The 16545-nt window shown below is 46.4% G+C and overlaps 2 protein-coding genes across 2 annotated transcripts in view; both read right to left on the bottom strand.

Annotated features, from left to right (window-relative positions):
• The window catches only part of AFF4 (ALF transcription elongation factor 4), a 72153-nt gene extending 68736 nt beyond the window's left edge, over nt 1-3417 (bottom strand). Inside the window, exon 1 of the mRNA XM_038186383.2 lies at nt 3006-3417. The gene's annotated coding sequence lies outside the window, so the exon portion shown is untranslated. The remainder of the gene's footprint in view (nt 1-3005) is intronic.
• A 2351-nt stretch (nt 3418-5768) lies between these two features.
• On the bottom strand, nt 5769-15948 carry ZCCHC10 (zinc finger CCHC-type containing 10). The gene is made up of 4 exons (XM_027468140.2): nt 15791-15948; nt 13131-13292; nt 11102-11143; nt 5769-7606 (listed from the first exon to the last, which is right to left on the bottom strand). Exons 1-4 carry the CDS (start codon nt 15829-15831, stop codon nt 7336-7338), a joined length of 516 nt encoding a protein of 171 aa, XP_027323941.1. The 5' UTR covers nt 15832-15948; the 3' UTR covers nt 5769-7335.
• Nucleotides 15949-16545: the final 597 nt, after the last annotated feature.

Genomic DNA, 16545 nt, shown 5'->3' with positions numbered 1-16545 from the left:
CGCGCCGCGGCTAAGTGCTCTGCCAGGCACCTCCACGGGCACAGCCTCACATTCCCATCTCGGAGAGCAGCAGCACAACTGCCAGACGTGGCTACATCCAGGTATACATGACAGAGCTAGAGAGAACACAAATCCAGGTTACCACAGGAGAAAACTATAAAGCATAAGCACAGGACTCCTCTACCAACACAGGCTGACTAAGCTCAAGAGACAAGCTTTATGGCAGGAAGGAGCACGAGCCCATGCAGCTGTATTTCCTGAGCAGCAGAAGCCCTAACATCTCACAAGGCAAAAGTCATCTTGTCAATCTGCAGCAGCTGCAGAAAGGATCCGTCCCGCAAGAGGAGAGTCACTGCGAGATAAGTCCTTTCCTCTTTCCTTTAGCAATCCCACCTACCCCACTCATTACTTTCTCATTTGAACAGAGCTAGCGGTATTTTGCCTACCCCTAGCAGTGCTCTACTAAAATGTGGTTTCTTAAAGCTTCCTGACCCACTTCCAAACGCTCCCTCTCACGCTGCGGCCTCTCCAGCTCCCCACAGCGTGGAGCTTCCCTGCTGTAGCGAGGACAACACCACCGTCAGCTCCTCCGTGGCACAAACTCCACGAGAGACACTGAAAACAAACGACACGGGGGGACAGACGGCCTTGGGTTCATTTCTCCACTCCTGCTGAAGGGAACTGTGACACTACAGCAACACGAGCAAAAAAGAGTGCCTGTAGAACAAACCACAGGTGAGTAACGATCTGAAATTATGTGGCTGGCAACAATTACTGCAGCAGAGAAGGAACCTCACAGCCACTGAAATCCCGACTCCGTTCCTACCTCCTCAGACAGGGAGGCCCCACGCAGGGCTCTGCCCCCACCAACTTTCTCCCCGCTCTACAACACGGCTCTGCCGACAAAGGCGGCCTCCTTCAGGTTCCAGTTCTCTGCCCACGTCTCCCAAAACCTGCCCGTGGAAGCTGCTCACTTCGTGCCTCAGCTCTCAGCAGCCAGCCTCAGGGATCACCCGCTGCTGTTCCTGCCCTCAACACCGCCGCCTCCCATCATCTGGAGCAAAGATTAACAGGAGCAACGATTCAAAAAACCTCTCCAAACAAGAGGAGGAGCAGGAAGCACAAGAGCAGAGGCACCTGACGCAGCTGTGAGCAGTTCTGGCAACTCTCGTGACACAGAAAGCGAGGGGGAGGAGGGGGCCGAGTCCCCGTGTGCCTGCAGCCCCGTCCCGCAGCCGGGGCGGCCAGCGTGGAAAACAAAGTGCAGCCCAACATCCTTGCCAGCAGCTGGGAGCCAGGGGAGAAAGGAGGAACTAAGGCACGCCTGCCAACTTACTATCTGCTGCCTGCGAGGTCAGGACAGATTTCTGCTGCAAGTATTTATTTACAAAGGCCGAACAATGCAAACTGAGCCGCGTTTGCAGATAAAAAAAAAAAAATACGTGGCATCCTTTCATTAAATAGTTGGGAAATAACCACGTACAAACACATTCCAGCTCACAGAAACGGCAACCTGGAAACCCAAGGAACGTTTCACTGAAGTTTTATCAAGTTGCGATCATTATAGCTAGAAGAATGCAAAACACACCTCTTCTCTGGGGGGTTGCTGTGTGGCTTCCTGCACAAAACTGGTTAAAAAACCCACCCGAGGCGTTCAGTCTCCCTCTCACAACGTTTGAGAGGGAGGAGAAATGCCAGAAATGAGAACTGGGAAGACGTTTAAAGAAAATATTAGGGACCTTAACCCACTCTTGAAACGAGAGCTGAAATCCACCATGTTCCTTGATGACGGAGAGCTCTGCTCAGCACTGAACTCACCCTCGCAGAAAGCTACACAAGCACTGCACAGCACAGAAATGACCCCGATATGGTAAGAAAGCCAAGGTCCTAACAATGCCCAATGGCAAAATTTTCTCTCCTGGTATTGATGAGCGAGAACTCCCCGATTCTCACCATGAGCCACTGTACAACCCACATCTAACGCCCTGCACGGCCCCTCCAGGACCAGGGCTGTTCGTACCAAGCCCTGCTGGGCCAGAAGGCGCAGCAGCGTGCGGAGGGTTTAATGATGTTTCTCTCATTAGAGCAGATACGAAATGCCACTCCTTCGAATCACTTGACTAGACCCTATTTCACAACAACGCCCCGGGCTGCCAGGCGCCCCGCTTCAGAGGAGCATTGGGGAGTTTTCAAGAAGAGCAAGCAGCCAGCAACGCTCTCGTGAGAAGGCCGGCACTGGAAGAGCTGGCAGCAAGGTGAGAACCCCAGGCAGACACTTGAGCAGAAGAAGTTAATTTCAAAGCCTGCCGGCGCTGAGTAAGTGCCTGCCCCGCTCTCGGGGAGCCGAGTGGGAGGCCTGGCTGACATCACGGGGAGCACTTCCAGCCGTCAGGGGCCGCGTTTGGCTGTGAGGGTGCTCACGGAGCAGGGCCCCAGCTGCTTGTGGGCACCACAGGGAGCGGGGCCGGGGCTGAGGCACGGCCACAGGCACTCGGCTTCCCCCTGAAAGGCAGCCACGGCTGAGGCACCTCTGGAAGACGCAGCGGCTGCGAGCAGCGGTGCCTGGCAGCACCCAGCACCTCTCTGCCTGCCCAACGCAGCACCCGCAGCTCCGCACCCTTCGTGCTGGGGCCGGTGCTTTCCATAACACCCCCGGAGGCTGTGCCCGCACCCCCCCCCCCCCCATCCCTCCTTGGAGCGGCCCCAGCCCGGTCCCAGCGCCCTGTGGGTGTGGGGGGGGCAGGAACAAAGCGCTGCCCGCCGCCGGCTGCCGGGGCCCAAACCCGAGGGGGCAGCACCGGCCCCGGCAGCATCCCCGGCACCGGCCCGGCTCAAGGCCTCCCGGTAGGGCCGCTCGGGGGCCGGGGCCCACACGGGTGGGGGGGGGGGGGCGGCGGCCGCGAAGGGGCCTCCGGGGCCTGGTCCGGGCCGGGGCCGGGCTCCTCCCTCGCCCCCCCACCCCTCCCCCTCCCCCCGGTGCCCGGTTGCCCCCCCCCGTGTCTCACCTCCGCGGGGCGCTCCGCCGGGCCCGGGCCGGGTCGTGGTGCCGCCGGGGGGCAGGGCAGGGCCCGGCCGGGATGGGTGAGGGGTGAGGGGAGCAGGGCCCGAGGCCCGCGGCGGGGGGCGCCTCACAGGCGGGCGGTGGCGGTGGCTGTGGTGGTGGCGGCGGCTCCCCGGGGCTCCCGCCGCTCCATGGCGGGGCCGGGGCCGGGCTGGAGGCGAGGAGGAGGGCGAGGGGAGCTCGGGCTGGGGCTGGGCCGGCGACGTCGGGCGGCGCTGGGCGGCCCCGGGCGGGCTGGGCCCTGCCTGGCCCCTGCCCCGCTGCGCTCCGCCCGTGCGGCCGGGCCGCGCCTCCTCCCGCAGCCGGGCCCCAGCGCTCCCGGCAGCCCCCGCGCGCCGCCGCCGCCGCCGCCGCAGCCCCGCCGCTGCTCACGTGACCGCGCGACGTCACGCGTCATGCGGAGGGAGGGGGGAGAAGGGGGGGAATGGGGGGGGGGGGGGAGGAGGCCCGCGCCTCAGGGGTGAGGGGAGGGGGTCGGGGCCCGCGCTGGAAAAATAAATTTGAAATAAAATTTAACTGAACGCGCACGAGTGTTGAAGTTTAGTAGAAAGCAGCACCTGTAGCCCTGCCCACACAGCCTGCGCTGACGGGCCGCAGCGCGGCTCTGCTTCGGGCCCACACAAAAAATAAACAATTTATAAAGTGTTTTAACGGGCAGCTAACTACGACAGGGTTTCCTACACTAAAATATTACCAACTTCTCTACAAAATATGGCCAAATGGGAACAATCCTGCCCGAAAGTAAAAGCAATTACAAGTTCCCACTTCGCAGGGGTAGAGGAGGCAGAGGCCCTGAGAACACAGCGCTGTACTGCAAATAGACAGAAAATAATAAAAATACCCTATAAATTTCTGTAAGGTTTCCACAGTGTTTTCAAAATTACATTCTACCAGTGACATTTTTGGTACCTCGCTTCCCCGAGCTGATATCCTGCATTATGGTTTGTATTATTCCTAACACCCCCCCTACACACACACAATTTTTACACATCTTGAACAAAATTAGGCTGTGAAGATCTGCCTCCGACACAACTGATGTCTCAGTGTCTGGTTAAAGGCACGGCTCGGGTAAATATAACTTCATAAAGCAAATTAAACCCATGGGGTTCAGGTATGCCGAATCATTTCTTTATAGAGCAAATCCATTTGATAGCAAAATTCCTATTTATTAAGGACACTCCCCCCCCCCCCCCCTTTCCCCCAAGTAAGTAAATAAATAAATAAAATCCATCAATCCATGAAAGACTTTTTAATGCAACTTCACTGAGGGCACCCAAAAGCCTGTCTGAGGCTGACCGATGTTCGATTTATTAGAGGCCTGGATCAGGTTGTCCGGTCCCTCCCTCCTTTTGCTCTCCCCTGGGTTAGCAGCGTTTCTCCTTGAAATGCAATGCCTTTTCCTGAGGCTATTTTTCTACAAGACTGCATCAATTGCTTCACTTCAATTAGCAATGGCAGCTTTGCTTGAAAGAGGAAAGATTAAATTGAGCCTGTTCCAAGCTACACAGGTTTCGTGTAAATATACACGCTTGGTAAATAACAATTCCAAGGGGGGGGTTGTTTGTTTTTGTTTGCTTTTAATTACTGGCTTTTTGTAGGTAACCCAGAGCTTTGGAAGACAGTAATCAAAGAAATCACCTTTCCCATTGAAAAAAATGGAATCAAAGCACCTTATAACGAGGTATCAGGACGCGATCTAGTGCAAGATGAGTGGTGAGGCTCTTGACAGGCTGGTGGGCTTTACTCTGTAAAATAAGAATATACAGAGATAAAACAGAAAGGGCAAGTCACAAAAATCAAACATATTGTACTTAAAAGTAAACATTAAAACAACGTGAGCATAGACAGCCTTACGGCTGGTTTCAGACTTAATGGCAGGCAACATCAGATACGCAGCAAGAACAGTGAGCCATCTCTGAGTCTCTGCTCATGAGCCAACAGTGGACCAGAAATTAAATTAATGACTTCTTGATACTATCTGCAATTATGTTACCTTGTCCTACCTCCCACTGATGGAACCTGACATGCACAAGTGTTTCCTTTTGTCTCTATGAATGGACACAATTTGTCTGACTATGGGCACGTGAACAGAAGCAGGAAGAGGCTGACCCCGAACAGAGTGACTTGCTTTGCTATCAGTAGTTGTCTGACAATCTTCAGTTTTTCTTTTTTAGCAGAAACATTTTAAAGGGCAGCAGTAATAACACTTCTGCGTGGAGCAATGCACATCTGACAAAGCAATCTACACACAAACACCAGCAGCATTAAAGAAACCAACGCACAGCGTGGTCATAACAGCATGGCAAGGACAGTTCAGACCCAATTCCTTGTCCTCTCCCTTCAAAACAACTGCCCTTCCTCATCACAACCCCCTTCGCATCCACGCTGCTGCTCAGCTCAACATCAACCAAAACAAAAGCCTTTTTTCTTCGTAGCACATCATCTTCACGCAGATGGGCTCCACACCCCTCTTTCTGCGGTCCCCTACAGCCTGGCTGTGCCCTTACAATGGAAGCTGGGGCTGCAAACTTCCAAACTCACCTGCTTCAGTCGCGCTGAAACCATGAGATGACCCTAAACCCAGACCTATAAAAGTACTGTTTTCCAAAGGCCTTGCATTTTGATTTGCAGTAAGCATGAACTTAACAAATACCGTTTAATAATTTATTAACTTTTCCCATTAAATAGTACATTTACTCAAGAAGACTTCAACAACTTTCTGATAATTTTTATTTACAGTCTGCAGTGTTCCGTAAAACACACTAAAACAGACTAAAACGCACAACATATATATTTTCAAACATTTAAATATAAGCACAGTTTATTCAAAATTCTACACACTACTTTTCCATAAAAATATAAAAAATAGTTTAGTTACTATATTTTACCTAGACCAAGATATTTAAGAATTCTTCCACATGTGATGCCTCCCCCTCAGAAAAGGGTAACTCCAACAGTAAGAAATTCAGGAGATGGCATCACAAATTAAAATACTAATGCCAACAGCTCAAGTCCACCAAAAGAACAAATAAATTACAATTTATAACCAGCAAGAGTTGTTCTGCAGTATGCTTGGATTTATTTTTTTTGCACTAACTTTCTTCTCCCGTGCCAGATTTCCACAGACATGTACACACGCCAGTAAAAATAACGAACAGATTATACTGCAGACTATAATGCCAGTTACCATGTGCTCAACAACGTAGATTGGCAATCTTGCATTACAGATTTTTTTTATTTTTTTTTTCAAAAATATCAAAATGGAAACGCTGTCCTTTGGACCTCTTTTACAAGACAACTCCACTCCTTACTGAGCATCCCACGAAAATAGCCTTTCTTCTCTCTCCTAAAAAATAGTGCCCGTTTTTGCTCGTCACTACCATTTCTCTGGCTTTACTAACCGTACTCTGTGTGGAAAGCTATTGGGAGTTCTGAAAAAACACCCACTCCAGCCCTTCTCTCACCAGGATACATTTAATTTACAAAAAAAAGGCACAAAGATGAAACTCCTAAGCAGCATCAGTCGTAATTCTTCCACTGTGCACTGCTCCTCTTTCTTACATAGACAATGCTACAACAGACTCTGTTTGTCTCAGAAAAGTACTACAAAGACAGGAAATATGGAAACAGGCAAAGTTGAAAAGACTAAAGCCTCTGTACAGCACAAGTAGCATATTGATCGTTAACAAATGAACACTATTTAAAGTTTCATGTTGCAATTAAGACTCGACCTGGAAGCATCAGGAAAAGCCATCAGAAAAAAAGCTCAGCAGCATATAATACATTTGTTAACAGTGAGATGGAAGGCCCTCTGTGTGCAACATTGTGCATTCAGTTTCAACAATGACCGTGCTCTACAGCCAGCAGCGTACAACTTCTGCTTCTAACAGATCGGAGGATTTTCTACATGTAAGTGAAGTTGCCGTAAGCAGAGTAGCAGTATGTGATGCACAGCATGATCTGCGATAAAAAGCTTTTGCTTTCCAGCATGTAAACATCCAGGTTACTGGACCTTAGCTCGTATAAACAAATCTGATGATAGATTTTTAAACTAAAAAAGTAAAATTTCCCATAAAAGGATAAACCACAAAAATACTCTTTCAGTAAGTTTCACGTGCCATTTAATACTTTTCATGTCCTATGAACTATGCAAAACATTTAGAAAGTTTTAGCAGTAGAAATGTTGACCAGGTAAACTGCTTGGCAACCACGTGCTCAGAACATCTTTGAAGAATGTTATCATTTGCTCAGCACCAGTTCTTTGCTACAACATATTATTTCTTCTTCTTTTTCTTTGGTGGCTCATCATCAGAACTACTACTGTCTGTGCTGCTGCTGCTACTGCTCGAGGAACTAGAATCTGATTCAAACTCCGAAGAAGAAGTAGTACTACTCGAGGATGGAGACGATGAGGAAGTTGAGGAGCTCTCATCACTGTCACTATCATCATCAGAAGAGGAGGTAGAGGAATCTTCACTGTCAGATGACGAATCGCTAGCTGAGCTGACACTGCTGCTGCTGCTGGAACTCGTCACACTTTTAGATCTGAAAGAAAACAAATACACAGATGAGAACAGGCCTGCTATAGACAGCATTACAGAGCGCTCTTTATACTCTGTTGTAATCCAAAGACCAATTATTCGGCCTGAAAATTTCCAGGCCTAACAATTTAACAATCTTCCTTCCCTCCTGCTCCCAACCTCCCATTCCATTCTGAACAAATTAATTTTGAGCAACAGCAGAATGACACCATGCACATAATGTAAGTTGCCCTGGACAACATGAAAGCCTGAACAGGACTACAGGGAAAAAAAAAAAAAAAGTTACGTTTGAAAGTTGGCAAGGCTCCTCCTGTTCACAGTAACGACTAGAGTCTTCACTAACTCGCGTAAATAAAAGAAAGTTGCAGGGATGTGCTGTACCACTAAAGCCTCAGGGGGAAAAGTAACAAAGATCAGATCCCTAGCACTGCAATAAGAAGTGAAATTTTGGCAATGTGAGTTGGTGGAAGTTTCATCAGCGAGATTTCCCAAACGTCAGAACTGTGCTCAGCGGAAACTTTTCTTAGATTACTGCTAGCAGAACCCCCACTACCAGCCGCTACAGCAGGCTTCTGTTTTCGGGGTGGAAGAGAAGGTATGGAAACAGTCCAGGATAAAGATGGAGTCAGGAACACTGTAAAGTGGATTTCTGTAGGCTCTGCAGTTTAATTTTTTTTTCTCCTTTTTTTCTCTCCTCCGTGTTTAGCTCTTACTGTAAGGCCACTGTTCCCAAGATCAAGGTCTTTGCAGAACTGATGTAATATGAATTCTAAGAAAGTACAATTAAGTTCTTCCATAAATCTTTCTCCAAGCAAAATATAGAGGTACTTATCCACCCTTCTTCCCACCAAGCCAACCAAATACTATGCAAAAATGCTAGAAATAATAATGCAGATTTGTAGTTTTTATCTCAGTGTTTGGTTAAGTATAAAAATTCAGGAAATACCTACGTTAAGTCTACTAGAGAGTAATGTTTTTTCCATCAGATCAGCCACTGTCACGACAACTGCCAAATCTGAACGCTTGTAATATGCTACAGACCACTGAAGTTTTTATAATACACAGGGCATGGGTTCCCTCTCTGTGCACAGACATAATGGATGTTTATAAAAAAAATCATAAAGGCCAGTTAAATACAGACACTGTTGGTGGAAAACTGGTGTAACAAGATAAGAAAAAAAAGTGTCTATTTTTAAAGTGGCATTTGTTATTTTCTGGGCAAATTCCCACACAAAGCAGTAGTTTCAATCTACACACTTTTTACTGGATGTGCAGACCCATTTATACGGCAAGGATCAGAGGATACCCTGAACGGTAACCTTGACAAAATGTTTTTTTCCCCCGAAAACATCCATGTATCTGAAACATCAGACACAATGCTCAATACCTTCACCTCGACGAAAGCACTGGCTAGATCCATGAGAAAAGAACAAGCAGATACTTGTTTCCAGCTGATGCAATCGGTGGCCTATTGGTAGTCACAAAAGGAAGACGGACATGGGAAGAAGCAAAATTCACCTATTTTACCTTGTCCTATTTAGACAAGGTGACATCCTAGATGCTACATATTGGGAGGTCTCAGATTTGTGGGTCTACTGTACCACTGGAAAAGCACATTCCTCCAGCAGATAAGCATTTGTTCTCCTCCAAACAAGCTCACAGATGTTAACAACTAATATTATTCCATGCATGATGAACCACGGGATTACTGCTGCATTTGGTAACATTGGCTATCACCCTTCTCCGAGATTTTACCCTTTCTGGCTCCACTGCAATCACCCAACAGCCCCAGGTGATTTTAAACATGCTGCTTAAATCAAACCTACAATGTTGGGCACCATCACCTGGCTGTTCACATGCTGGACTGCCTGAAGGAACAAGGGAATTAGGACTCAATTCAGGACCCTTCAGACAGGCAGCATAAAGGGGGCTTTCAATTAATTAACCAAGTATGCCACAGAGGAGTGATGAAGCCAACGTAAACTCAGAGACAGTTCTGTGCCACCTAAGGTTACAACATTGTCCGACAGCAGTTTTGCCTGTTCCTGTTTTTCTGGTTAAGCCTGTAGCTTCCTTATTACTGTTTATATCAAAACAAACACACACTATGTAAAAGGTTACCGCTCACTGCTGCCAGAAGTCTCACTTTTGCATTTTTTAAATCTGGAACTTCCATACCCATTGCTTCGCTCAATTTTCTGCGTTTATTTTTTCCCCTATCATACTAAAGATATAAAAACCATGTGACCTGGAAAGGAATTTACATTGATGGATTTTATACTTGCATAAAAGCAGGGTAACAATTCAAGCATAGCAAAGTTTTTAAGGTTTAAGGAAACAATGGTCAAACAACCCCCCAACCCAAATTCTTTTGTTCTTTTCCTTTTGGCAGCAGTTTAGAGCTCAACTACTCTGAAAATCATGCCAAGTAGAAGACTGCAACGCATGAGAAAGCTGAGGAAGGAAGAGACCTGAACTATATTGTTAAGAAATCGGCTAATTTATGATCTCACTAGCCATGGATAATTCCAACAATAAGTGAACACTACTGAGAAAGAAGCCCTTGAGAAAACACATCCTGATAGTAGAACTAAGATACTAATCAAGTGTTCCAATAAAGCCAGATTTAACATGAGAGCTTCACATAAAGGCATGTTTTATAAAACCGCTCTGGCTCATTTAATGACTGACACACAAAGCAAAAGGCCTTGCCTTTAAAAAAACAAGGCTGTTTTTAACTGGTCAGATTCAGAGACAGAGGACAGTCAACAAAAGGCAAGAAGACAATGAGGCGATTACTGTACAGACATCCCCCGTATGTAAAACTTGCAACGTGATTAGCAGGAGTCTTACAGCCCGGGTTCTAGCTGCTCCTGAAAGGATTTTGCTAATAGAGACTGAAGTGGATTCCCATGCTAGCATTACTGCATATGTAAAGGAGGAAGAATGGCAAAACAACTCTCAGCTCAACTTTTTTTTTTTCCAGGGATGGAGGATGGTAAAGGTGGAAATGTTTAGTTCCTGGATTTTTGATTTATTATTTTTAAGATACGTATTTCATTCTCTAGACAAAGCTTCAGAGACAGACAGCTGTTAAGAAAAAGGGATGAAAACAAACGGAAGAGCAAGATGAGTAGGTAGAGAGAGAACAGACTAGAAACAGTATGCCATTCTTGCACAATTGTTTAAACTACTCGATAAACACTGAGGCAGAAATAAGACAACTTATTAAAACAAAACAACACAGAGATAGGAGAAAGACCAGGGAGAAAAACAGAGGACAAAGAATTTAAAGTTTTTGGACAGGGAAGAGTAGAAACTCTCCCAAGTACCTGCTGTGCAAATGCCCCCAACAGGCTAAAAGCTTAACACCAAATCTGTATCTGCAATGCTCACTTTCAATTTCCACACAGGCCCCTTCCAAAACTGCCTGCTGCAACACCCAGTGCAAGATCACACCCTGAAGCAGCTGTACAACTTGTCATCGATCCCCACGTACCTTTTTTTCTTGGTCTTCCTTTCTGCAGTACTTTCTCCAGCGCTAATTAAGGGGGAGAAAAACAATGCCTTTGATTAATGCAGTAGGAAAATTAAATATGTAGCAGCACAGAGGAACTGAGTTCAGTACTAGAAAACTGGTATCCCACTTGCAGAAATCTGCACTGCCCAAAGCTCCTTTAGTATCTATTTTCAGTTGCTATTTAAACTAGAAAAACAATATCTACAAATCTGGGAGGGGGGTTGCAGCAATTCACCTCTGATTTTCTGTGTTAAGAATGCTTCACTCACCTTTACTTTTTTCCTTTGCATTATACAGACAACATCTTGGGATGACAGAAGCAGAGGGGAGGAGATACAGATACAGAAAAAGTTCTGTGTACCCGCATTTAGCAATAACTGAACCGATTGAAACAAAGGATTAGAAGATCGGATTAGTCTGTAGCTTTCATCGTGCATTTCTTTCAGGTACAAAAGACACAAAACTATTCATATGGATGCTTTCCAGCTATTTGTCTTTCAGACCGCCATGTATTCATACACATGCAGAATGTTTTAGGAGTAAAGGAAACATTATTTTGTGATATTTAACAAACCACTTTAGGAAATTTTTACTAGTCCTCAGTTTGGGATTTTTTAATAATTTTTAAATATTTCAGTCATGTTTACCGGTCACATCCACTTTTCATCCCCTTTTTCCCCATTGTAGGAAAACAGCACATAATTCAACCTGGAATGAACATTTGTGATTGAAGTAATCCCTCATCATCTACTTACATGCTTAACGTGCCACTGATAGGTGAGGAAGTTGTTCTTTTATGACCCAGGATACTTTTTCCTCAACTGAAACTATTTCTGAAAACCATCTTACGTACACAGAAATAACAGTAACCATGGAATTAGAGAAGTTTAAAATACATTTCACTTCGCAATTAGATAGCAGCACATACGGATAACAGGTTTCTATTTCTGCCATTTTCTGGAGTTAAGTGTAAACTATAGTTCAAAAAAAGTACCCAAGGTCATTTGTATGCTGGCAAAATGGGATTTTGCAAGTTTTTCTTTTTCATACCAGTTGTATGAAAATATCAGAATTACTACATGGAAGAGTTTTCCTCACCCCTCACAAAATCCCATCGACATGAGGAAGAGTCACTGACCCTTAAGCTTTGAAGCAAGCTATAATCCTTCCTGTACTGCTGAACACTGCTCATATTTCTGTTGTTACGGCCATATGCCCTTACCTAGGTAACCAGGGATGAGTACCAGTGTGCGTACACAGAGCTACACCCCAAAGCACCTATGGGGAGGCTGGTGACTAACCCAGGCTGCCACCCATCGGCCTGTGCCTCCCTCTAGCGTTTTAACATATGTATAATTCTATGAGTTTGACACTTTATGAAGCCACAGAGCTGAGAGCGGTCAGCATATCAAACAAAGCTGCTTTGTTACACTTGGTTGTTCTCCCTGTGGCACCACACATTGCCTCCAGAACCGTAATAAAACTCAGGAGTTCTACTTTTAGTTGATTGTAGCAGTTTTTAATAAGGAATAAACATCATCTCACCTTTCCTTCCCTCTCAACTCCTCTAAGACTGGCAGGCAGCAGGCTCTACTGATGCCAGCAAGCTAAACAGTGACAGAAGGCGGGTCTTCAAATCCTCAGCCTGCTCGCACCTGAACTCAAGGAACCAAGCAACTGAGGAGCTCAGGAAGCCGTATTCTATTACAGAGAGCCTCTGACTACTTTACCCTTAGCTTAGTATACTTTATTGTTTGTTTCGGATGCACTTAAAGCTTTTTTGACCCAAAGTAACAAGCAGGTGTTAATGAACAATGCTTTAATTTTGTGGGATCCGAGTGTACATACACCACCTAACATACACAATGGTTCTGATACTGAACAGACACCTCACAGCCTGGGAGAAAAGACAACAGAAAAAGGTCTGGACCACCATTTTTCCCACCCACCCACCCAGCAAATTACCTTTTCATTAATAAACCGGACATTCTCATTCTGCCCATCTTACCTTTGTTGCAATAACAGTCGCTTCTCTTTTTCTTTCAGAACTTTTGCTAACTGAGCTGTCCTCGAAGGTCTATGCAGGTATTTTCTCTTCCCTGTACATTCATACGTCCAATGTCCAAACTCCAAGCATTTCTGACATCTGACGTGCTGCTTGTTTGCCTCTCTGTAAAAATGCAGAATTGCATTAAGTGACTGATTCCAACTCTGTTCTACCTATTGAAAAAATAGAAATTTTCTTTAGCACACAAATTCTTAACGATACACGCAGTTATGTTTAAACCAGAGCGATGTTCATGGGTGCTTTAATTATTGCACATCTTGAATCGGGACAAGAACAGTAACATACACATAGAATTTTGGCAAACTCACGCACTTCAGTTATCAAAATATCCTAATATCAACGATTTATGAAAGTAGAAAGAACAATTTTCCTCTGTTCCAGAGCTTCAGCTTAAGCCTTCTTCTGCTACAGTATCTAATGCTGAACTACTGACATTAACTGTCAACGCACTGAGCAACTGCACCTGAATTTCACTTTACATGTATGTGCTCCTGCCAGCCTAGCTTGTAATCTTTGTTCCCATATCCTCGTATATAACCCTCAACTGCAGAACGCTTCCAAATTAACACAAAGAGCCTGGGATTCTGAGCAAGTAAAACAGAGCTGCTCCTATTGGTAACTTACTTGAATCTCGCTAAGATTTATTAAAGCCTGTCAGAAGATTTATTGCAAGAACACGTTCTTGTTTACTTACTGCTCTCTGCCACTCAAATACAATTAGCAAAAAAGAGCATTTTACGTCTGCATTTCAGTCTTCAGTGATCAAATTCTTCGATCATTTTTAGGAGCAAGTTAAGTGAGAAAAACTCACATTTTCATATTCTAGCACTTAATCCACATTTCTAAAGTTTTAAAAAAAATCTGTTTGCTTATCTTCTCACAGATGTGCTCCTCCTTTACAAAGAAGGAAACTCATACAGCAGCCAAGCGACCCACTCAAGGCCATATCACAGATTAGTTTCAGAGCCAGGACTTTGTAGCTCTCATGCAGCTCACTGAAAACTGCTGTGACTTATTTCCACCTTGCGTTGTTTTTTCAACATGAAGACACTCATTTTTGACAGCCAGCACATCTTAATCAACCAAAATTAACAGCTTGTCTCAGCTAGGAGGAGGATCCTCTACTGTTCACTTAGTATTTAGAGAGCATGAGGTGACAGACCAGCAGTGAACACCCTGCTCTCAGAAAGGAGTGTTCCTTTTCAAAACAACATAGCAATCGTTTCTCCTTTGCATCTAGCTATCACTTTTTCCGACAGTTCTGCTGCATCTCAAAGATAATCTTGTTTTGAACATTCATCACTGTCTCAATGCAAAGTTTATTTGGCTTCATGATTTACCTTCAGAAACGTTGATGTAAATGAGCACTGTATGACTAACCTTGCTACCTACACGGTGCAGTTAACTCAAACTTCAGCAGGAAGCAGGAGCTCTGGTAAGGAGCACCAACAAAACAAAACAAATCAAATCAAGGTCCTCTGAACAGTTTGCTTTGTCTTGCCCTGGTCTCCTGGCTCTACCACAAGAGTTGCATGTAAGCAAAACAAGGATGCTATCTCTGCTTAGTCAACATAGAAAAACATTCACTTTGCTTTTTTTGTACCACAAACCAGCCCAGAGCTCTCTCCACAGGAGGAGGGCAGCTCAAAGCAACAACAACAAAATTCAGCATTTCCAGGGCTCTGGGACTGCTCACATGACTGGGGCACACAACTTTATGCAAGGTAGGACGATAAAAATCAAGCCCTAAAAGCAACAACCAGGAAAACAGATCAAAATAGCTCAGCAACCAGACCTATAAATATCATATCAACACTAACAAGTTTTAACATGAATGAGAAGCATGAGGTGAAGGTAAACTTTTAATACAGGTCAGCGGCTACGACCTAAACGCAGAGGTTAGCCAATGTGCAATACAGCAAACAGCCATCAAGCACCTGAAGACACAACAAGAACGTAGGAAATCGTTCCTTAACCTATACAGAATAGCAACCTAAAGAGCCAGAATTCCAGAAGTGCTTTGAAATTCCAAGTTATTTTCTACTGGAAAATGAGGAAGAACTGAACTACAGTAAACAACAACAGAGGAATGAGGACGCAGAGGCCATCCATATGTTAACCAACAGCTGTGAGCAGACAGAAAAAAAAAAGAACACTCTTAAAAAAGCAACCAGGAATTGTTCTAAGGGGGGAGGTGAAGAAGCAAACCCCCAGAGGAGTGCCGAGGGGGGCATTTACTGCACTTCACAGCACCAAAGCGCTGCCTTCTCCTCATTTCGCTGCTGGGCAATCAGACCCCTCAGCTCTGAGCACAGCCGCTGCTTCCCCCCACACACCCCTTTACCAGCCCCTAAACCCACGCCGGGAGCACACAAACGCCGCTTTTATAACCCCAAAATGCCACTTTTCCAACCCCAAAATGCCACTTTTAGAACCGCGCCGCCTCCCCCCGGCCCAGCCCGGCCGCCTTGCGGGGCGCTCTCCTGAGGGCTGCGGGGCCGTGCCCGGGCCGCCGGGGCCCCGCTGCCCGAGGAGCGGCCGCGGACCCCCCCCCGTTGTGCTCCCCCCCCACACACCCCCCTTGGTCCCGGCGCACTCACGCCTGGCGGCGGGCGATGAGGCGGTGCATGGGAGTCGCCATGGCGGCGGGCGGGGCCGCGCTGCATGCCGGGACGCGAGGCGGGCCTGAGGCGAAGGCAGAGCCGCCCTCAGCGCGGGGCTAAATGGCAGAAAAGGGGGGATTTAGCCCATTATCGCCTCGTAACGCACAGCATCAGCATCAAATATAGTCACGTATAAGCCCCTTCTCAGGGGCTGGCGCTGACAAGTTGTCCCCGTGCCCGCGCTGCCCCTCTGTTCTCCATCCATACCTAACAGTGAGGGAATGAACACCTCAGGCACCTCCAGGAACCACCAGGCGAAGCCTTGCCCCCACCCCACTGAGCCCTGTGCCAGCAGCAGCTGGTATTTTGGGCTCCTGCATCACCTCCTTACGGCTCATGGCACGGGAGGAGAGGTCAAGGGACAGAAGACGAAGCTGTGGTGGCAGTGCTCTGAGGGCACGCTCCTGGCACGCAGCCCCCTGTGCCTCGCTGCCAGCTGGCACAGGCAGCACAGCCCCCATCCTGAATTCAGGGCAGCCAGGAGTGGGGCTTCCTAACGTTTGCTTTATCAAAACTCGTTGTAACCTCAAGGGATCGGTATTAAAACACTAACGTCGATCTCGCTACAAAAATCCTCAAGGAAACATACTCCTTAATGTGGGTCCATAGCAGTGTAGTAACAGCTATGTGGCTTCTTGGTAGTGCACAGTATTCATTTATTATATAAAACAACAAAATATATTGTATTTCCT

The sequence above is a fragment of the Anas platyrhynchos genome, chromosome 14, assembly GCF_047663525.1.
Source record: "Anas platyrhynchos isolate ZD024472 breed Pekin duck chromosome 14, IASCAAS_PekinDuck_T2T, whole genome shotgun sequence".
NCBI lineage: Eukaryota > Metazoa > Chordata > Aves > Anseriformes > Anatidae > Anas > Anas platyrhynchos.
The sequence above is the reverse complement of the archived record's forward strand: the minus strand, read 5'-3'. Positions and strand labels throughout refer to the sequence as shown.

Bases quoted from the DNA above. Each gene is read 5' to 3' on its own strand.
- ZCCHC10 (XM_027468140.2), bottom strand. From the start codon at position 15,831: ATGGCGACTCCCATGCACCGCCTCATCGCCCGCCGCCAGGC. The intron at 13,293-15,790 runs GTGAGTGCGCCG...GCATTTTTACAG, and splicing joins CTCATCGCCCGCCGCCAGGC to AGAGGCAAACAAGCAGCACG. The intron at 11,144-13,130 runs GTAAGATGGGCA...CCCCTTAATTAG, and splicing joins CGACTGTTATTGCAACAAAG to CGCTGGAGAAAGTACTGCAG.